At 40.4% G+C, this 23,382-nt stretch overlaps 1 protein-coding gene across 1 annotated transcript in view; it reads right to left on the reverse strand.

Moving 5' to 3' along the window:
* The window catches only part of EYA2 (EYA transcriptional coactivator and phosphatase 2), a 53,540-nt gene that overhangs the window by 15,567 nt on the left and 14,591 nt on the right, over window positions 1-23,382 (reverse strand). The window contains exons 5-8 of the mRNA XM_009998678.1: window positions 15,702-15,769; window positions 13,579-13,756; window positions 12,278-12,402; window positions 11,463-11,546 (exon numbers count right to left, since the gene is read on the reverse strand). Of these exons, the coding sequence (XP_009996980.1) occupies window positions 11,463-11,546; window positions 12,278-12,402; window positions 13,579-13,756; window positions 15,702-15,769 (455 nt within the window). The remainder of the gene's footprint in view (window positions 1-11,462; window positions 11,547-12,277; window positions 12,403-13,578; window positions 13,757-15,701; window positions 15,770-23,382) is intronic.

Raw genomic sequence — 23,382 nt, forward strand, 5'->3', positions numbered from 1 at the left:
GCTGCCACTGCCTTGTACCTGCAGCCCCCTGCCTGGCTGGGGTGGGTCTAACTCAGCCGTTCCCTGACAGGGCCTCAAACTGCCTCCCTCCCAAAAGGGAAGGACACGAAGCAGAAGCTCGGGATGCCTGCGGCATTTAAAAAACACGCTTTTTTTACAATTTAGAGAATGTGAAAATGCACATGCCAGCAGTTCTGAAACAGCTCCTACACGTTCTTAAGCACATGTAAACTTTCTCACATCTAGATCCTGCTCCTACCAACACCAGTGGCAAAATGTTAAGTAAATTCCCCTGGAGAAGGACTGCACTACCTGCAGCTCTACTTTAATGCCTGTAGTTGATTTGTTTTAGAAAAGTAATGCTTTTCTCTGGCTCTTGCTGCCCAATGAGACACCACAACTGCCTGTGAGAGGGTTGTCACTTCATTTCCTCACCAAATCAGCAAGGGCACGTTTAAATCAGCCCAAGCTGACAGGTCTGCCTCTGCCTGGCCAGAGAAGCCGCCTGCAGACAATCCTGCGTGGCACCAGTGACTGACGCTTCTGGCTGCAGCATTTCCCTTTCTTCTGCCTTGGAGGGCTATGGTAACAGCTGACTGTGTGTGCACACCCACTTGGTGCTCCAAGCTGCCCCTTGGATGGGGGCTGGCAGCTGCAGGACTCCTATATCTCTAGGCTTCCTGCTTCCAAGCTGCCCAGCGGGCACTGGGTACAGCCTCTGCCACTCTGTTACTTTGAAACACAGTCAAGTGACCTGCTGTACCCAGTCACAGTCACTGTTCCATGACTCTTATGCATAAAGTCAACCACTTACTTTTCCCATTCTCAAACAACCAACCTTGCTCCTAAACCCACAAAAGCAAAAGCACAGGAACACATGGATGAAAACACGGTTGCTAGCAGAACATTTTCTTATTCATGAAGTACTTCAAAAACACAATCAGAAGTAATCTGTGATTAATCTGATAAACACTCAGAGCTCAAAAGCATTGTGCCTGTTCAAACTAAACAACAATAGACAACTTGAAAAAAAAGAAAAGAGCATTCCCACAACAGGCTTTTATTTGTAATTCATCTTCATTAGGACAGAGATCTCTCATCTTTATGTGGGTGGTTTCCCTCCACCAAAGCTACAAGCCATGCTAACCCAGGGCAGATTTACATGTAGACTTTGGTCTAATTTTCTGCACATTTCTGTGGAGTCATCTTATTGTATGACAGGACAGTAATGAATTAGCTGAGGAGCTCTAACTGGGAGCACAATGTTTGGAGGATGAGTACATTTCAATCAACCTTTGTGGCAGATGCTGTTGACATGGCTGGTGTATTACACGCTAACCTAATTATTACGCATTCTTGGTGTCATTCTCTTTAATTAGAGCAGAATGGCTGTGGTTTCAGCCATGTGTGTGACTCACAAGCATTGTGCCCATCTAAAGAAAAGCTCTGTCACTCATGTTTAAACATGCTTGCTGTCCCAGAAAGAAGGGCACTTTCTCCTCTGGGCAAAAAGGAATCTTCAACAGACTTGCAAGGAACATGTCTCTAATTTGAAGCCCCAAACCTGCTCCCCTGACAAGGCACAGGGACACAGGCACAATCTGGGCATCCAACTGTGGCCCTGTGTGAACAGCACTGAATCAAATTTTACTACCCAGGTGTAGGTACACAGGGGAACTGTTTTTAAGAAAATGTGCTGCTAGGAAAAAATTCTCTTGTAAAATAGTTTTTAATGAAGCAATTTATTTTTATACATTTCAAGGATCATTAGCCCTTAAAACTCTTTCAGGAAATCTCATTGGTTGGTATCTGTCATTTATCCTCTAACATTTGTCTTTAGCTTTATTGGCATTAATCACTAATGGGGAGTAGGAAACATTTCCACAATGTATGAAGTTACCTTCTCTTAAACTAAAAAATATGGAAATTAAACTGTAGATGAGAGGGCAGAAAAAAAAAATAAAAATCTTTCTCTTGAGATAGAGTATGATGGAATGAAAACAAAACAGAAAAATGCACTTTACCACCCAGAGGGGAAGTCGTTTAGGGAAATGATTTGGCATCACTGCTTTCACAGTATGGACATTTCCTCTATAGCAAGGCATGCTTCCAAGTCTTAAAGAGGCTGATAAAGTTAAAAGGCAAATCAGCACTCCCAGTATGATATAGGTGTCTAGAGGCCCTAGGCCAGGGTTCCACTGGCAGTTATTTATTAGCATTACTGTAGTAGCTAGAGACACTAGTCCTAGACTTGGACCTCACTGTGCTAGAGGTTGTACCCAGACAGAGGAAAGACACAGTCACCACAGCTTTCAATTCATGTATGAATAAACACGAATATCAAACTGATGGGAAAGCACCAAAATTATACAGGTATATCAATCAATGTGTTGTCCAAATTCTCTGTACAGTGATCTGAAAGAGGATTATGAAATTTATCTGAAGATGTCGGTGGACAGCTCTTCCTAGGCACAGAAATCCTGTACCACTAGAGGTACAGGCATCAGAGCAGTGTGAGTTTAGCAGAGCAACAAAAAGGTGCCACCTTCACTCTGATCTTCCCTGCTAACATGTCCTTCCATAAGAAAAGGACACCATGGAGCTCTGGGAACAAGCTTCTGGGTAACAGAACTAGTCAGTCTTTTCTGATACATGTGAAGCCCAAGGACAAATGAACCACAGAGAACTTGAAATAAAATCTCATCTAGGAACCACTTTTTTTACAGTGAAAACAGATTAATTTAAAAACTCAAACCTGAGTACTTGTTCAGTAACTGTAGAAGAGTGAGGTCCTACCCCTCTGCTAATCTACCAGTCATGCTTTCACAAACAAGGACAATGAGAGGCAGGGATAGAAAACAAACAATAAACTCCTTTTGTAAATAAAAGCTCCAGCACCAGAGTGTAGCCCTATCTGCCTCGCCTCTGCCAAACACCATTGTTGGAGCTTCCTTCAGGGTCGAAATTAAACAGCCTCACAAATTACTTTTAGTGCTAACCTCTGATACTTGGACATGACAGGCCAGGCACTCCTGACCCTCCAACACACACAACTTTTACAGGCTTCTTCCCATTGGCCGGGGGAAATAAGCGCCAGGGGAACAGTAGTCATTTTGAAGTGTTCATTCTCAAAGAGACTGATATTCCCCCTCCTCAATACACCCTTCACTCCCTCTTTTAATGAATAGGAATAGTAGTTGCACAGCTGCACATTTCTGCTTAGTGCACATCTTGAGTGAACTGAGAGGTGAAAAGCCCCCATTCCCTACCACTCCTCCATAAACAGTAAAGAATCAAAACATGTGAAGAGAAGCCCTTTTTAACATTTTGGATCAAAACTGTTTGCCCTAAAGAGCATCCTTGGACGAGTCTCTTTGCTGTTTCTGTCATAGTTCTGAATTTCAACAAAGGAGTTATGGGCTACTGCTGACAACAGCCACACCTTGTGAGCAGGATAATTTACACTGAAAAGGAAGACAAAAGTGTCCAATCACCCAGGGGAATGTTTTCTTTCCAACCCCCATGGCATAAGCTCTCACATCTGCTCTGAATGTTGCTGTTAGGTTGGCTAGTTATATGCACTGTTCCTAATCCTTGAACTACTACTGTACATTTGAAATGAACTGCATTTTAAAAATAAAATTTGAGTTCAGTTATAGCCTGCAAGGTAGTAACACCTTGCCTAAAATTAATTTCTGTTTCTGTTCTTATTTTGAGTAGCAGGATGACAGAAAATGGATAAAAGGAGCTTGTGGAGAAGCCTTCAGCCTGTCTTTGCTTAAAGATGATTTCCACAACAACTAGAGGTGAGCAAAGAACAAATACTTCCCTGTGGCAGCAGTGGGTTAAAGTGGGAAGTTAGGTGTGCTCACTCCATGTGAAACTCCTAGACCCTTGTTCAGGACCTAACTTACACAGAAGCTGCACTGCTGTATCTTCACTACTAAAGGTACTGGCATCACCTACACAATGCGTTGCAGCCACACCTCAAACTGCCCCATCAGCATCCTCCCAAATGGCTCTGGATTAAAACCTTACCACTGCTCTCCTGAAACACTGAGATTGCTTTTCATGGACTGCTTATACTTGCCCTAGAGTATACATTTAAAAGACATGTATTTGTTAATACCTGCAGCTACTACTAATCCAGTTGGCTAGATGTCCACAGCCAGCTCTACCCTCTTGTACACTGCAATTTTGAAAGGAAGAAACAGACTTATCTCTGGCAATCTCTCAAGTGCAAGTCACTCTCGCCTCCAATTCTGGCTCCAAAGCCCATTCCAAGCCTCTGCCTTGCAGGTACCCTGTTCAGACTTGCAGGCCATTAGCAAAGGGGCAAATCTGGCTCATTTCAGACAGATAACAAATCAGCTTGTTGTCTGACTCTGCTTCTATTTAGCAACGTGCCAATTAACCTGACATTCAAAACGTTAGGACAAAGTAATTCTGAGCATGGATCTTGGATTCAGGCCTCCCCTCTACTTAAAAAAAACTTAAAGCCTTAGTATTTAAAATTAATCAGTCTCTTTAAATCCCTGCCAAATACCTGTTTATGCCGTGAGCAAATAATTACTTTTCTACAAGGAAGAAAGTATTAATTAAGAGTACTCATTGGACTCCTATTCTATAGGGTTTATTTGCCACAGGTGTCAGCCAGAGGTGAGAGACGGATTAGTATACAATCACGGGCTTTCTAAGTTAAATCTCCTCCTTGTGTTTAGCTGTTAATAACAAAGTTGTCACCAAAAGAAAGAATTTAATAGTTTTAATTGGGTTTAATTACTTGGAAAATGGATCAGCTTGGTTGTAGTATAATAACAACAACAACAATAATAATTTTAAAAAGCAAAAATACAAATGCCTGGGCCACATGTTTGAACAAAAAGAGTCTGTGAGAATAATAATTTTTTGGTTGTAAAATTTATACCTTGATCAGAATTTGAGACATGAAGAAGGGTTATTAACCATGTGAATCAGTTCTAGTTCAAGTAAGTCCACATCTTTTTCAGGAAGAGAACACATGTAGCTCTTTTATTACACTTCAGTAGCTCAGCCTGCAATTTTATCTTTCTAATAGAAGCAGGTAGAGCTAGACCTGGCTTGTCAGAGCTTTTCATCTGAGAGAATGTATTGGTCAGAAAAGTTGTATTGAGTAACCAGAGTAGCTCAGGAGCTGAAACCCATTTTCAGAAGAGAATTTCCCTAAGTGACAGCACTTCAGATTTTTAAAAAAGGATTGTCCTTTTTCCAACAGAATCACTCAGCTTTTCACGCTCTAAGCTTTTTTCCCCTAAAAATGAAGACATATTGTTTTACCTAAACACTGATATATCCAGGTTTATTGGACAATCTATCAAATTTAAATTAATAGTGTCTACAGTCATCATAGTGTGACATTGTGAAAAATCCATGCTAGACAGAGAACAAATATCATTTAATCCCTTTTCTTCAGATACCTTTTCATATTCACCTTCCTTCTGAAGTATTGCTTATTATTTAGAGATGGACTTTTTTACTGACATGTATCTGTTTGGCAATGGTTTAGTTCCAATAAGCAGATAAGCACGTCACTCACTGAATCCTCACATTCAAGAGCACACAGAGGTTGAAAAGGTTCTCCTCCCTCTCTAAATGAACTATGCTTAGAAATAAGCAGTAATTACTACATTATTTTATCCAGTGTCTGTAACAGATTCCTGTCCTATGGGAATACTGTACTTAAATACAGGTTCAAAGCTGGGCCACAACACTTGAGAAAAAATGGAAATTATTTTTATTTAGTAATATAGAAGGTTCATGATCAAAGATCTACAAATAATTTATTTTTACCATATAGGGCATAAATGTCAAAAGAGGGAGTGGAATTTAAACCAAGTATGTCTTCATTCTCCTCCCTTCAACACAGGAAAAATCACTGTACTTCTGTATGTAAGGCCCTTGATAGTTCTGTGAAAAATACAGAACTCCTGGAAAGCTTGGTGGAAACACATCAGGGTGTGATGCAGCACACACAGATTCCTGATAGGAGCGTCCCTTTGGTTTTTTAAACTATATTTCCCTTAAAATCAAGTCATGATTCAGCAACACTGCAAAGCAGGTTCCCTTTACTCATCCTTGTTTGACAATCCAGCACTGTTTCTGATCTATATTTTATGGAAAAAGTAACCCTTTAATGCTTCCAAATGCCACACATGCACTTTGCTTAGAAAACCCTCTGTTCACCTAAGCTCTACTACAAGAGGTTACATCTACTCAAGCTCAGAGCATGTCCCCTGCCCACCACCACCTAGGCTGTTGTGGAGCTGGTTTTGCTATTTCTGCTGCTGCTTCTCATCAGCCAGTACAGATGATAAACACAGATGTTTGCTCCTGAAATACACATTTGAAATAGTCAAGTGGCTGGAATTATTTACTCCCTTTTCTCCAATAATGAACTAATAATTGATATAGCAGTATGTCTAAAGTAACAGACTTTTTTATTACCTGCAGTGATTGAATGCTTTTTTAATTTAACTTAAAAAGGCATTAAATACAAGGTTTAGCCTCCAGTGGGTAAAAAAATCTCCAACTTCCTCAGAAAATCCTTTCCAAATTGTATTCATCTTGACTTAATCCATGATCTACTGAGTGAATTAGGCACTATTTGTTTTGAAAATCTATTTTATGGAGTTCCAAGGACTGTGTTTTCCTTAGGAAGGGCTTATTCTGCTTTTCTGATGAGGATGCCTGCTAGCAGCACTCAGCATAGGCCTCTGCAGGTTTTTAACATCCCAAGGTGCCCCACACATATGACTAACAAAATGTAAATAAACACAGCTGAGCCAGTAAGAAATTGGAAGGTTTTCTCATTAAAGAAATAAAATAAACAGATGTCCTTAAGCACTTTGGCTCATGTTTGTCAAAGGAATGGAAAACTCTCAGATGTTTGAACAGCAGTAGTGATATAAGGCCACATCTCAAGTGAGAGAAGAAGAAAAAAAGCAATGCCATGGCACTTAGAATTAACTAATAGTTCTCAAGGGAGGGCGCTTTTGATTTGAACCTTAGCAACTTCTACAAATAGTTTTTAACAGCCGAGCAATAAAATGGGGTTTTATTCCTTCTCAGTTTGTAAAGTAGTAAAGGACAGATTCGGCCATTAGAAGCATGAATCACCATCACATTTGATTAAATCCCTATGGTGTTTCAATCAGGTCCTGGCTTTAGGGTCCTGCGAGAGAACAAAGCAGGGAAAAGCACAAGCTACTTGAAGCATTCAATGAAAGCAGGAAAGGAAAAAAAAAAAAAAAATCAACCCTAGGATTTTAAAAAGATCTCTAGTAGAGCCAAGAAGGAACTTTTCAATGACTTTTTTTTAAAATTGGAGATTATAATAAGCTTCAAGGAAAACTTTCTGTAGGAACATGTAACTGCTAGTGAAACTTTTGAGGAATAATGTTTCTTAGATTCACATAATTTCTAGTGAGAACAAGACAGTCCTGTTCACAGACAATACACAGCAGCTATGACAATTCCTTGAAATGCTAGAAAAACATGCTTATGTCCTGTCCTCAAGCTGGCCAAGCAGCAATTCTAGCTGCTCTGTCCAAAAGGTCTTGAGACCTGCTATTGTTGGAGGAGTCTGTCCTTGTCCTTCTCATACCTGTGTCACTGCACGTCCCTCATCAGAGAGGCAGAGCCCATGTTCACACAGGCTGCACGCCTGAGTGTCTGCCCTGCCTCCACCTCACTGCTTGCAACCTGGGTAAACCTCAAGCTGCCACTTCTGAAATGCAAAAGCAATAAAAAACCACAGCTATCATAGAATAACAGCCTCTGCCTCAATCAAGTTTCTACATTAATCAAACTGCAAGTCCCCAGTGAAAGCAGCCAGAGAGGCCACTCTAGGCAAAGTGAGCACACAGTCCAGGCTCAGAGGGACACAGGCAAAGACAGGCCATCTCAACACCTTTCAGCTAAGGTGAACTAAAATCTAGAACATGACTCCACATGACTGTGATTTAAAGCTGGGACATGATGTGCTTTCTTAGTTTTTACAGCATGTTTTTCTAAATTCAAGCCAATTCAAGATGCTGTACAATCCCAGAAATTGCTGTCCACCTTACAGGGAATTTTATAGATTGTAGCTTCCTGGTATCAGCAGACATTGGCAGATTATTGAGAAAGCTCCAACACAATTCAGTAATTTAGACCATCCCATGTATTCAGTTCTTTAAGTTAGTGCTAAAATAGAATCCTTTCCATTTGGTTGCAGGATTTCAGAGTAACTGGCATGTAAAGCTGAATTTTAACTCCAGATTTTACTTCAAACGGCGTTCATTTTGACACTAAAATCTCAAGGAGGAACACACATTCTGGAAACAATGCAAAAATATTGGAAAAAAGGTATTAGTGTCAGACATAACCCTTACCTAGGGAAAACAACACACCCAGTGCTCCCTATTTTTTTTGACACTAGTCCTTCAAAAAGCATGGGAATGAATTTGGACTTCTGACTTAATTTCTCAGACTGAAAAAGTTTCAGAATTTTGTTTTTAATGCTTTCTTAACACAGATTATGGTAACAAACTTGCAAATACCTGAATCAGGGAAAGCTGAGTAGAGTTCTGATGGTTTCGGTCAGGAAAGCTACAATCTCTTTGTATTGTGTCTGAATTAATACCACCAAAAGCCTTTCTGTATTGCACCCAGCTGCTTTGAACAAATGGCCAAAGCCCCTTGACTTTTATCCAGCTGAGGGTAAACCCCAGCAGCACTGCTCTGCATTTTGACTATTTTTTCCCATTCTGTTTAGTCAGTGATTTGGTGGGCAGATCTTTGCAGACACAGTAAAGACCACAGCCACCTTCCTGTGGAATGGGACCTCTCTTATACATGCTTGAAGGGATTAAAAGGGCTGGGTGGACAGTACTTCGAGCTCTCATGATGGTCTACATCTGTTGTGGTCTCTAGGCACATGGTAAATACTCTGCACCCATACAGTGATCAGAAGCCTGCAGAACAAGTTGCTAAATGCACCTGAATATAATATCCAGGGTTAACTGCATATGGAACTATGTTTTCTTTCCTTGTCAGAGGGCCTCCTGCTGAGAAACCAAGGGTGGAGACATTTCCTTGGGTCTGACAGCTCTGCTGCCCCAATCACTCAGTGTGTTTGTGCAGGTAAGCACCCATCCCCAGGCCAGAAGGCAAAAGGAGCTGTGAATTTGCAGGCCACTCTGCCTGCCACTGTAAAGGTTACACTGCAGCACCCGTGAGAATGGGAAAGACATTAGGAACAAATGTCTGATAACTGTGTAATCCATGGGATAGAGCAAGGAGTTTGTGCAGAGAGGACAAAAAAGAAGCACCTGAGGCTGGGCTATTCATTCATACTTCAGCCTTGAGTAAATTTTGTGGTTTAATTTCTATTAATGCTGCAAGCAAATTATTTTTTAAATACCTCAGATGAACTGTCCATGCTCTGAGGAACCTCTGAGTGTGCTGCATTTCCCTCTGGTTTAAGGTCTGTCCAAAACCCACCAAAGCCTCTGGCTGTCTTTGGATCAAGCCATTAGCCTACAATACTTTTATAACACAACCAGTTCCCTTATAGGAAAGCCCTATTTAATACTGATGAAACAAATGAAGAACTAAGAAAAAAAAAAAAAACTTTCTAAAGAAGTTTCTCAAAGAGCCTGTTGTAACTTAATAGAAAAGGTGATTCACTCATTAAAAAAAAATAAAAATTCCTGTTTGTATAATTCTTTACATTTTTAGAAAGGAAAAAGCCAACAGAAGTTTGTCATTTTGTACATTTAAAGGCCTTCCAAAAAAGACAATCCCTTCAGTTTCCATTTTTTCCTGAGTGCCCTGTCTTGGCCTAACTCTGCTCCCACAGAGGATGGGGACACTGGTAAGTGTGTTTGATAAGTCCCTTCCTGCTCCACTCCCTAACCCCACTTCATCCCCACACCAGGTTCACTAGAGATGGCAGCTTCTACCTTTGTTCTTTGTGGCAGCCCATCAGCACTAGCTACCTCACAGGTACTTCTGTGGCAGGGCTTCTCACCTCCATGAGACCACCTTATCTGTCAGTCCATTACCATCTGCCCCCATGCAGCAGATTCAAACCCCACTCCGTCTAAACCTGGCAGGAGATGAAGGCTTCAGAGGTTTTATGCAGGACAAAGTCAGTCCATTAAGGTAATTCTCCATGTGCATACTGCAGCCCCTACCCAATGCAAAGCATGACTATATAGCAGATCTACACAGTGTAAGTTTATATTTCCTGATCCTGCCTAATTCTTTCTATTTTTTGCAAGCAGTGTGTTTGAGCTTACACCTGTATACCTCAGACTGTTCATTATGTTCCCTGGGAAAAGTAACTGCCTCAATTACCTTGTACAACACGGGTCTGAATAAATCCCTGCTTGGAAACACGTGCTTGGTTTTCAGAGGGTGCTGTTAGAAGTGTTAGCAGCATTCCAAGTCCTGCAGTAGACTTCCACACCACAAACACCATTTTATATCCTTTACAACTGTGCACATCTAATAGCAAACAATAAATCTATCTTACTAATTACACATTCAGCTTGTTATAACCATCATAAAACAAGTACAGCTGGTAAAGCCATGAGATGATGTCAAATCATATTTCTGCTTTCTAGAGAGAAGCAGGGTCATTTTCCAGTCTCCTGATGAAGCTGACTGTTCAAAGCCATGTGTGGAAACAGCTGCCAGCTAGGTCATCCACCTTTAATTAGGTAATGATATTGTCTTTTTTCCTACCCACTTAAAAGTGTTTGACATTCTTTAATTCAAAGTGACTTCAGTGTTTATCATTAAAAAAACTGCCTTAGGAAGAAATGGAAGCACATGGTACTAAATCCAAGGACCAGCATTTTCTCCTTAGCAGCCAACTTCAGTCTGTTCAGCCACAGACTTATCCAAACACTCTGCATTTCAAAGGGGTACTTAAAATATGGATTGCTAAAGACGGTTCATAAAACCCCATAAAAATCTGATCTTCAGCAGCCATGTGGAAAGAAGAGCCAGTATTCTTTATGGCAAATTTCACTGACCAACACAGTGTCTCTCTTAAAAACTGCCCGAGATTCAGTAAGGAAACCCTGCTCTAACAAAAAATATGTTACCTCATTCAGGCTAAAGTTAATGCTGTCTGGCTTCTTGACAGGTTCTTTCTTGCAGAAGACAGACACTGAAAGAACATCCCAGTTCTATCCTATCTAGCAGCAGCTGAACAAAACAAGCTTTTGAAACACAAAGGGCTACTTGCAACATGAAAGGGAGGTAAATGAAACTTTCACATGTTAGAAGGAAATACCACAGGACATATTTATACAAATGTGTCTGAATAAAATTGGCAGCATCTGTTTGAAAAGCTGTCTCATTACCTGCCCCCACAGTTCCTGAAGCAATTTGGCTGAACAAGCAATAATGTTAAAAAAATTAAATCTTACCTTCCCATATCTGGATGCAAAGGTTCCCGTGAGTAAGGAGTGAAAAATAATTATGGTCTCATCCAAATCCCACACAAACACACGCTGTGGTGACAGACAGGGTATTAAAAAAGAAATACAGTTACATATTAAGAAATAATAAGAATTTGTTCAGTCAGGAAATATGTCCTCTTGGTCTAGAGCTTCTTAAGATCTCAGACCCATTTGGAACCCTGACTGTAGATGCTTTGTGAAAGCAGGCAAAACATCAGGAATTTTGGAACTATGTGTGTGCTGATCATCTTGATTCTGCTCTCCTAAAAACTACAGAAATCCCGTTTCATGTCAAGTCAGGGGAACAAACCAGCAGACATATAAAAAGTCCCAAGAAAAAAAGAAGTACATATGAAGAATAGTTTGAGATGCTGATAATACAGAAATCAAGCGATTATTTTGACTACCCATGTCTGTAGAATCATAGAATCATAGAATCCTAGGGGTTGGAAGGGACCTCGAAAGATCATCTAGTCCAACCCCCCCTGCCAGAGCAGGGTCACCTACAGTACATCACACAGGAACGCATCCAGGTGGGTTTTGAATGTCTCCAGTGAAGGAGACTCCACAATCTCCCTGGGCAGCCTGTTCCAGTGCTCTGTCACTCTTACAGTAAAAATTTTTTTCCAGATATTCACCTTGAACCTCCTATGCTCAAATTCTAGGCTACACTTCTACTACTGATTTCATTCTGGCCCTTACAACTCACTAGTCTGACGGTGGGATTTGCTAACAGATGTAACTGTTTATCTTTACTGGATTTACTAAATTAAAGTTCTTACCTCAATCTCACTGTCAGCAGAAGGGGAAGGATCATTGCTTCTTTTTGACCGGGCTCGTACCTTGCCGTCTGACCCTCTGTGGTGTCTGTCTGCTTCTATATCTTTTGCAGGTGTTGAGTATTCCCCTATGATGAAAAAAAGACATTTCATTGTTAACTTAAATTTTAGACTGTATCTTTATAATTAAAGCATGAAACCTTTTAATGAAGAGCACCAGAAACATAGGGGAAAATACCATCAGAAAACTGTACTCTTCTCATGTCAATACGTGACATTGTTAGAGAAATAACTTGCAACTCCTCTAAGATTTGTTACAATTTCAAAACCCACCAGGACTGCTTGTATAAAATTTTAAAATGGACATATCACTTCAAACACTTTATCACTTTTTTCATTGAAAAAAAAACAATCAGCTTTTTTAATTTTAGCCCCCGCTTTTCCAGTGGTAAATTAGAAAGGCAAAGGCAAAGGAAACAAGACCAATTTGACTTCTGAAAAAAAGTTGTTTTTTTTAATTCAATGGATACTTATAACGAATACACTTTTTATTTAAAAATATTGTATAGCCATATTCCATTTCACAGAGGACAGTATTTTAGTAATAACTGAGAAGAGATAGTCAAAAGTGAACTTCCTTGTATAAAGTATCTGTTTTGATTAGCTTGAGTTTAATCAACTTGTTCAGATTTTACTTACCTTATGTTACAAATCCTTTTCAAAAACGTTTTTCATTTTACCTTGCTATGTTGTGGCCTCTCCAGCTTTCTAGAATAACCATATTCTTCTTCAGAGAAGCTTGGATTGTGCCTAACAAGTCTTTTTGAAATCACCCTTTCTCAAAAAGCCTGAGATAAGATCTAAGGAAGAGAAAATCCACCAATTGCTTTTAGAGCAATCAGTGATCACTTCTCTTTAAAAACCAGTATTAGTTTATTTTTCTTCTAGAGCAACCACAGATGTTCAGATTTGTTCCTTAAGTCAACAGACCTACAATGGGTGTATACTGTGATCATCCACAAATTATGTGGCATATTCCATGCCAATGAAAACTTTAGTTGGGAAGTGATATCTGAAGATTGTACTTGAACAGTACATTGGAGAATCATAATCCATTGGTAATTCCATAAAGCATTTCAGCTTTGAGACCTTAAAAATTAAGCACTCAAAGAGAGGCAACAAATAGGAAATCTGATTAATCCATGTAAATATATGTCCATTTAAAAATTCCAACAAGGTTATTTTTTTTTGTCTACAGGTGGTGGCTGAGACTGCCAAATTGAAAACAGAAAAGATGCACCTACCAGACAGTGATTCTGTGCTCTGACTGGTGATATTGTGAGAAGACTCCTGCAGAGAGTAAGTGGAGGTTGGGATGGCTGAGGGGCTGATGCTGTTTGCAGACACATATGGAGAGTTGTAGGAGGAGCTGTAATACTGTGAGTACTGGCTTTGAGGAAAGCTTGGATATGATGAATATTCCTTCGAGGAAAAAAGAAACATCTAACTTCTGTGTATCTGGTTTTATATTATAAATGAGTAAGGCACCACAAAGGCAGTGCTATCTACACATGCAGCAAGTCTTAGCTCAGGAATATTTCACTAAAGAACTATGTTTCACTCACTTCTGAAATTACATTTCTTCTTCTCCCAAATGTACTCCTATTTTATTACAATGAACTAATCAGCAAGAGATTAGAAATTAGGAAGAGTTCTGCTTTTTATATAGCATTTTAGTTATCAGCACTGACACATTTTGTATTAGAGAGTTCAATGATTTTATATAGGGGTGAAATAGGGCAGCTTTTTGAAACGGGTTGTGGTAGAACACAGAGTCTCTGTAAACAACAAAATACTTAAGAAATTAGAAGAATAGAATGAATAATTGGGTGAGGGAAGGAGAAAACAGGCTGCATTTTCCCATCCATGATCAGCAACATTTTTCTGATCACCTGTTAGAACAGGTCACAAAAATGAAGAAAAAAGTGGCAATTGTTTTGCAGAAATACTCACAGTTGAGATGGTCCAACTATCTCAGCAATAACTAAATGCCTGAGTGCTCTTCCCTACAGAAAAAATGAACTAAAACTACAAGGTGCAACTGACCTTGGGGAGCTGAGGTATCACAACCCCCTTTGTTCTGCTTTTAAGTCTCCCAAACAAACTTCATAGCATTATCCTCATATGTTCCATTTTTGTGAGAAGCAGAACACTGAAATAGATTAGAAAACTTCTAATATATAGAAATATATTAGAAATATATTCTTCTAAAAACTTCTTTAATATGGAAAGTTTAATCTGTTGCTTTTTGCTTTAATTGTGACTCCTGCACTTGTCCACCTGTTTGCTTTTTCAGAGAACTGTACTCATGCCCTGGGGACTGTCTTTCACCAAAAAGTTTATTTTATCAGAAATGCTAATTAGTCTCTGGTATTAAATAGTCTTTAGAAAGACTAATAACACTTTCCTCCTTAACAGCTTACATCTTTGTCTGTGACACAGCTATACCATTAAGTCACCAGGAAGCTCTCAAGAACAAAGACTCAGGTTGTCATAATAACAACTGAAAAAGAAATGAGATAATTTCATTGTTTTGTCTTAAAGAATATCACAAAATAATGAAGACAGCCCTATTATTTTTACCTTTTTAGGTAACCTCCATACTTCAATCAAATCCACTTCTATCAGCAAATGCTGATGTTTTTAGCCAAAACTGAAGTAATAAATAAATTGCCCGCTATTGTCATTAAAAATACAAGTCAACCATCACCTGACAAACAAGGAATTGAAATTACTGGCCAACCAAAACACATTTTCTGGGTGTGTTTGTTTGGTTCAATCTTGAAGAGCCATTTGCTACTGAAAAACATCTGCTTTGTGTATATATGCATGCTGTTTATTTATACACACACATTCATCATGGTATCTGAAGCACAAAGCCCACAGACAGGTGTATTCTCCAGGAAGGAAGCACACAGACAGCTCAGATGGCTCAAGATTCATCAGAGCCTGCCAAGGCCTCTTTCAAATTGTTCATGTTTATTACACCGTGCCAAGACAGCAGACAACAGGATCCTGTCCTTACAGGATGGAAAACATATCTGAAAGTTGTAAGATGGCAGAGGAATGATCAAACTCTTGGCACTACTACAGTAGCACAGCAGAAACTGCCAAGGCACCCTCCTCCTGCAAGGACTGCACTCTGTGCCAGCATGTGTACTGAGACACATCTGAAAACTAATCCACATACACAGCCACCCAGCAAATGGACAGGCCACAGGAATGGAGCAAAATGGTGTTCAGCAAAACACATGGCAATGCCTTCCCTTAAATATATGTGAGCACTAGAATAATCTCTCTGATCTACCAGTCTGGCAAGTGTTTAAAGTAAGTGACAAGGTTGTCAATAATAATGGCTGAACCATACCTGATGCATAGCACTGAATCCTGCAGAATTTGTCAGGCCATTGGCTCCCTGGTAAATCCCTGTTGTGCCTAAGGGAAAAAATATCAGTCATAAAACACATTAGCAATCAAAGTAACAGGATATATTAATACAAATAGTTTCCAATAGGAAGGAAAGTACTTGTTCACTAGAAAAAAAAAAGTGTATCACAAATCTTGACAAATACAGACTGTAAAGACTTAGGACTAATACTGAGGTCTGCTTACTGAAAGGCATGCAAAGACAACCAGCACATACACTAAAACAACATTTATGGAGCTAGGAAAGAAAGCACGAAAACAAGGATTCAACCCAAATTTAAAATTCAGTTATTTTCTTTTTCTAATAAAAAGCAGTGCTTGGTCCATGACCTGGCTGTTCATATACAGGAGGCAAAAGCCAGATTATGCCATATTCCATCCTAATGGAAGGTGATGGGCTCCGAAGAGCATTCAGACCCACTTTCCACAGTGAAAGAAGTATGGCTTTGGTTCTGGGTGGCCACAATGGGCTCGTGTCTGGGCTTCATTTTGTGACTGAGCCCTAATCAGGCACTCAGCCTTTTCTTCTTATCTGGTTTCTTACCATGTGAATGACTTTGAGCAGTGGTGTTTTAACCATATGGCTCTCTGCACGTCTTCATGGGGCAATCTTTCTCCGAAGATCCACTTGCTTGTTTTTATTTTAAGACACCAGATTAGTTAGGGAATGGACAGCTGAACAAACTCCACTCTGCCAAGTGTAGCTACAAAGCACATGCACTGAGAAATAAATCTCAAGCCGAAAAGAAACAAGAGGGAGGACTCTGCCCTCCAGCACTAATTTGCTGCCACATGTAATTTTAAAAAGAAAAGGGCAGGGAGGGGGAAAAGAGGGTGCAGATGACTGTCAGGTACATGGAGGCCTGGATGTCCCCAAGCCCCCTGCATGTGCTGGCTGGGGAGCTGAGCCAGTGCAGCTGCATTCAGGTGATGCCTCCTCCTGGCATTCACCCTTCAGAGGCAACTCTGGGTAGACCAGTAACCGATCCCTCCTCCTCCCTCTCACAATCCAGATGGGGAGACTACCCAGAGCAGCATTCCCAAGACAGCAACACATTCAGCTATTGGCATTTCCCCACTTCCTGCCCACACCAGGCTTTGCATTACTGCAGTTTTTTAAAAAGTCACAAGTAAGCAGTAGGATGAATATATTCCTGTGGTAGCTAAGCATTTCTCACTACTGTGAAGGGGAGTAATAAAGCCCCAGTGCTTACAGGCAAAAACAACTTTCACAGAACACACAACAGTTCTTGTACACCAGAGCTCAAAACAATACAGGGGGGAATTTTTTATCTTCCTAAACTGCCATTTAGAAACAATCCATCATCCTTTATTAAAGCTGTCAAGAGGGGGATGAGTTACCTCAAGGGACTCACGCTTTATGTGTAAATTGTGATGAGAACATGTTTATTGTTGTGCTACCTGCACATGATACCATAGCTTCCTGTTTTCCAAACAATCAGAGAGAATTAGAAAAAGAAAGAGAGATCTGCACAATTGGAATGAATTTACTCTGAGCTTTGCACCAGCTGTGCAAAAGCAGTGTCCATGCACACACGGTGAGTACGTGAGCAGGAAGAAGAGGGTAGGAACTAGGGGTGAGAAGATGGGGAATGACTAGTGCTCCATAGCTTGCCACACTGCATCGTGACTAGACCCTACAGAATGGATTTCACACTGTTGGTTTTCTAGATTGTATTTTTGTCATTTTAGCTGAGTTACCCACATCTAAGCTCAGTTGTCCCTACAGCCTGCTGCAGTCTCACTCCCTCTGCCCAGGGGTTTTTCAAAAGGAATGACTGTGGTGCAGAGACAGAAACTAAACTTTCTGATTTTTTACCTGCATATTTACATACTTAGGAAAGTACTTCAGACTGGCATTTCCTATAACCTGAAGTTCAACAGGCATCAGAACAGATTTTGGCAACTCAGGTTTTTCACTTATTCTAGCCCCTGTCATTGCATCCTGACCAAGTAAGAGTATCATTTGAGCATGGTTTGTCTAAATTGAGATCAAACACAGCTTCCATCTTCTGCCCCTACAGCACCACATTTGGAGAATTCGGTACCCCCACCAGCATCCCCCCGGGGTATACCTGGGAAGCTGCTAAGCTCAGTGTTTTGTGGCAGCTCAGTATTGTTACAGCAGAATAGATACAGTTAAGGACACTTCAGACAACAAATCAAAGCTAGTAAAAACTTGGAATTTCTTCCCAGCTGAACAAGAATGAAAAGCTGGGAGAAAAAAACCCACAAAAATCAATTATCTGCATGGAAAAGAAAGTTCTTGAAGATTCAGGTTCAGAAATACTTCATTTCAATATTAACCTTTCTTATGGGGAATACAGCTGTTTCATGGGGACAACTAAGGCTCAGTCCCTGTTCCACTTCACAGGCTACACTGGAGAGACCACATTTTCAATGATACACAATCGCTTCAAATGAAAGGAAAACAAACAAGCACCACAGTCAATGAAGAGAATGATGGACCCTCTTCCTTCCTGAGTAGAGAATAAGGCTTGCTAGTTAGAGCTTCTGGGAGCAGCCTTGTAGGACTCAGCAGTTCACAACACAGAACTGGCCCCAAATATTAGGTTTTCCTCCCAAAGCTGTCAATAAGAAATAAACATTTCTGTAATAAAACGAATTCTGCCAAGTGCAATTTCAGTTTTGCATTCAGTTTCTGGAGTACACTCAAGAAATACTGGAAAATTATCATCAGACCTAGCATACTGGAATTATCAATTCAGCCCTATTCCCCATATAACCATTTTTTTTCAAGTGTTTTCCCAGGTAATAGCACTTCTTGTAATATTCAGAGATAGACTGGAATGACATTAGAAGTAGTGCTTATGTGGAATGGGCCATACCTAGGAGCCTCTTGGTAAGCATGTATATGAATGCCTGGCCCTCTCCCATTATGAGTGGATAGTGCCCATTTCTACAGGACTTATATATATATTGGCTTCCTTTCCTGACCTCTGAAGACAAGGAACTATTTAAAAATGCAGCTGATTTCACCTTTGCAATACTGCAGATGTGCAAGCGATTTGTTTCCATTTACCCTGGTAGCTCCATGTCAAGTAATTGCATTCAAACTCCAACTTGCAAATCAGAAACAAGCCTAGGATCTCTCCCCTTGGATCTTCTCCATATGGAATATGGTTCACATCTGTGTTCAATCAAACCAGTTGCTAAATGTCACAATGCCCTCATTCACAGGTAGCTTAAAGAACATTTAGCTGGTAATAAAACAATCCGGACTCCAGAAAAGGATAGGTCTTCAGATGTATGGTACTGTAAATGTTCCTGTAAAGTATGTATATCACAAACACATTTGCATGAAAAGACACCTCATAAAAGGCATGCACATGCCATACATATTCAGTGCCATGACTGTTCCTTGATAAGTAGACATGGCCCTTCTCTATGTGAGAGTCCAAGGGCAACAAGTATAGAGAAACTCTTTGTGAGCTGATTGATGGTATATTCCTGTTCCCATACAGATGGATTTCATTTGCTATTTTCCCCTCATTCCCTTTTTAATCCAAGTATTTTAAAATCTATGCCATGGTCCATGATAATTTCTATATTGTGTGATCTGGACTGTGCTCCTGCAAAAACTTTTATGCCAGCTTCTCCTTCCTCTCAGTTTCTCTCTTTCTCTCTTTCAGTCACTGCAATAACAGGTTGCATTTCTTCCCCTCCTCTCCAGATAAAAGCAAGTAAAGAAAATCAGGGAATATTCATGGTTATTTTTAGTATCTTCAGAACTAAGCTCTGGCATTGCTAAAAAAAGTTTTCTTTGAATGCATGAATACACAGTACAACATATGAATATAAACACAGGAATATTAGTGTCCTAGAGAGTTGTGATTACAGAGGCAGGATCAGCCTGTGGTGTGCTTCAGTTCAATACCACAGCAAACTCTGAAAATCAGGCTTGCGTCCTTGCACTTCACAGGTCAGAGAGGCCCTGACATCAGGAATGTGTTCTCCAAATCTCCTGTGCAGTTCAAAAGAGAATAAGCTGCTATATTTAGAAGAACAGATGGTTTGTACATGCAATATTCAATGAAATACTCAACAATTGGAGGAGGAGGTGGCCAGGTTCAACACAGGTGGACAGCAGAGCATTTATCACAGTTCTCTAGGTAGCCAGCCAGACTGAGATGAGAGTGTTCAGAGGGTGGCTACCATGGGTGCTTCTGAATATGCTTGAAATAGAAAAAAGAAGCTTAGATCCAAGTGTTTCCTCTAACTTGCTGATGAATAGCACAGCAGTTTCAGGGTGAGTTCTCCCAAAGTATTATTTAATAATATCATAGAACTGTTTTGATTGCAAAGGACCTTTAAGATCATCAACAACCATTAACCTAAGACTGCCAAGGTTTGATCACTTAGCACTAATAAAATAAATGCCTACAGGGTTCAGCTGAACTGCATAGTATTTTACAAGCTTGCATATAATGGCTTGTGTATTCTTACATCAGCAAGCTGTTTTCCTACAGGAAACGATGTTGACTGTGAGTGATGCAAGGAAGGGCCTCAGTCTAACTCCCAGCAGAGTGTGCATTACTCTGTGCTACAAAGAACATCTGGCTGAAGACTTGCATGGTCATTCAGAAAGGTTCTTAGCAGTGTTTCAGTCCTCTGACAAGCTAATGTTTCCTGCAGTAAATACTACCTTCTTCAAGCTGCTACTTTTTTAGTGAGAGGTTAAGAACTCATCAAAATTACCTCCCACCAGCTATACTCCAGTGCCTTGTAAGGTTCCAAATCCTACAACATCTGCCTGCATTTATTGGGCAAGAAAGCTCATAAAATGTTGCATGGCTGTCAGCTGTGGAGGTATTTCAGGACTATCTGACCTGTTAAAGGAGAAGAAAAACTCAACCCATATGCACTTTGCAGCGTATTGCTGAACTGTTTGCCATTAGACATAATGAACCCTTCCCCAGAAAGTCTTGTATTTCTGTCTGGAAGGGCTCAGACAGCATAGAGAAGAGCACAGCATATTAACCTAGATAGAAAGGATGATTATACAACATTATAGCACTTGACATCAGCAATGTCTGTTAAAGGACATTGCTCCCAGAAGCATCTGAACACCTCCTGCAGATAATACTCACCAATAGGCAACCCATTTAAAAGATGTCCATTTTTTCTCCCACTATAATCCCTTTCAGTCCTGCTAGCCTGACCAGCTGTTTGAGGGCACTCTAAATGGTGATATAAACCACATTTTACAGTACAACATTTCTGAGTTAAAGCTCTTCCCCTGCTGCCTGCTTCTGGGAGTACTCAACCCACAGAGCCTCAAAGAGCTTTAACAAGTGATGACCAGAGGAGTTCTGAGGGCCTGGATTTTACCATTCTTTGGAGCCTGGTCACCTGTATAGCTCAATCCAGCTCAACAGTGGTGTTGAAAGTGCTGGGATGGTTTATATTTACTCCCAGGATTTGAATCATGGGAAAGCAATTAAATTTTATTATATTTTGAGAAAGTGTTCCTTTTAACCACTCCTACTGAGTGATGCTGCAGCTACAGAAGGAAATCACACTGGATTGTCTTCAAAAAGAAATTACAAGGAAGTATTTTGGGCCAAGAAGCGAATATCTCTACAACAACAATGTAGACTGTCTCTGTGCAATCCCTTGTTGAAAAAACGTCCAGTAAAACTGACTTTACTTGGATGACTCCACAGACATCAAAGAGTAAAGATTCCTCTAGCTACAGTTTCATCCTGGACACAATCCTCCACTGACAGATAACAAGACATGATAAAGGAAAGCTGGATTTGCCACCTCCTGTGCTGTTTAGTGGCTACAAGATTCCAGTTCCAGCAATAAAATCCAAATAGCCCTGCAACATCTGCTGTCATGCAACTGGGGATAAAAATCTGTCCTGTGAGCACAGCCACACGTTCAGAAATTCCCTTCCCCTTGAGCAAGGTCAATCTCTGTATAACAATGGAAATGAGTGATCCAGGCAGCGTGTCTCCACTCTGATGCAGCACTTAGGATCATGGTAACTCTCTACTGAACACTCCAGAGCCAGGCATCTGCCCCAAAGCTTTTCCAGCCCCTCTATGCACTGCTTCAGAACTGCAGTGCCTCCAGGAAAACAAACACAACTGTGGCCAACAGTGGATGCTCAGAGAAAAATACAAGAAACAGGACAAAAGCAGAGTGATCTTTGCCCTGGTGTTGCCTTGTCAGCTTCAATTCATCTGCCAGTTACAGACTTTCTAAGCCAAATTTATATCCTCTTCATCTTTAGTAACTATCAGTGGACCCTTCTCCAGGCAGTGCAAGTATTCCTGTAGTTCTAGAGGTCACAGTATTGTAGTGCAGAAGTTTCAGTGTTTAAACTCTGACCATATAAAGTGCATCCAAATTTCATCTAAAAAAGCCCATGCAAGACCATTATCCACTGCCAGCACAACAGTGAGGAACTGCACAGCCTGTGCTAACTGAAGCAGGGTCAGACCTTATTTGTCCACAAACATCATTATAGTCTTTGACTGTATCAGTGCATTCTGGTTTTTTCCACCAGAGCATTACCTCACACAGTGCCTGGAAACAAGATAGAAGAAAAGGAGCACCAATATTGCACCAGAGTCATGAATTTGATGTTTCCTGACTTCCAAGTGCTCAACTATGCAGGTATGATGTTTCTTGATGCACATTTTTATGTGTAATTTTACACTAGCTCTTCTACTGCCTTCTAGATATTTTCAAATATTGAATCAATTATTCAGTGAAGCTTCTATAACGTTTTAGCATATTCTATGCTGACTGCACTATAAGCTGAATAATCAAGGCCAAGTTCATAACTTCCCAAGCTGTTACCATCCTTTGTTTATTGTTTGTTTGTTTTTAAATTACATCCTACAAAACTGTTGAAAACAAAATCCACAACCAGAAGTCTCTGTAACATCCAAACATCTCTGTGACTGTTTTCTATGCTGATTTTACTCATTAACCCATCTTTTGAATACTCTACCTGACTTCAACAAATGCTTCTAAGATAGTCAGGCAACAGGTTAGGGAACTATCACTCTGTTCTTCTCTGTTGGCTCCCACTTCCTCATCATATCACAGAAAAACTGTGTTTTCTTTATCCATTGACGGTAAACCCATGATGAGCCCAGACAGAGCAGGATTTACAGATTGTCAGCCCATTTCCCTCTTGAAAACACATTTGCTCCCCAAGCTTGACAACCACACACCCTGGTGTGTACTCCTAATAGCAACTCCTCTTCACAAGTCTGTCCTTATTTAATAATGACCAAGGAATCAGTTCTGAATGGAACCTCAAAAAAATCAGTAACCGGTAGAAGTCAGAGCAGGGCTTTCTCCTTGGGTAGCAGTAGCACTGATGCTTGCAGCTTACAGTGAATCACTGTCAACACCTTTGCCTGTCCCCTCGACTGCCCTCTCCTGTAAGATAGCTCATTTTAAAGAAAGGTAAATCTAGCATGGTCAGCCCCTAGTGTTTAAAAATCTTTGAAAGGGAGACTGTGCTGTTATTCTGAGGAACCTTGTATTTACACAGTAAAAAGCGAGGTCTGACCCCCCCTGAAGAGAGAGGCCTCCCCCTCCTGAACTCACCACAG

Source organism: Chaetura pelagica, unplaced genomic scaffold, assembly GCF_000747805.2.
Source record: "Chaetura pelagica isolate M959 unplaced genomic scaffold, ChaPel_1.0 scaffold275, whole genome shotgun sequence".
Classification (NCBI taxonomy): Eukaryota; Metazoa; Chordata; class Aves; order Apodiformes; family Apodidae; genus Chaetura; species Chaetura pelagica.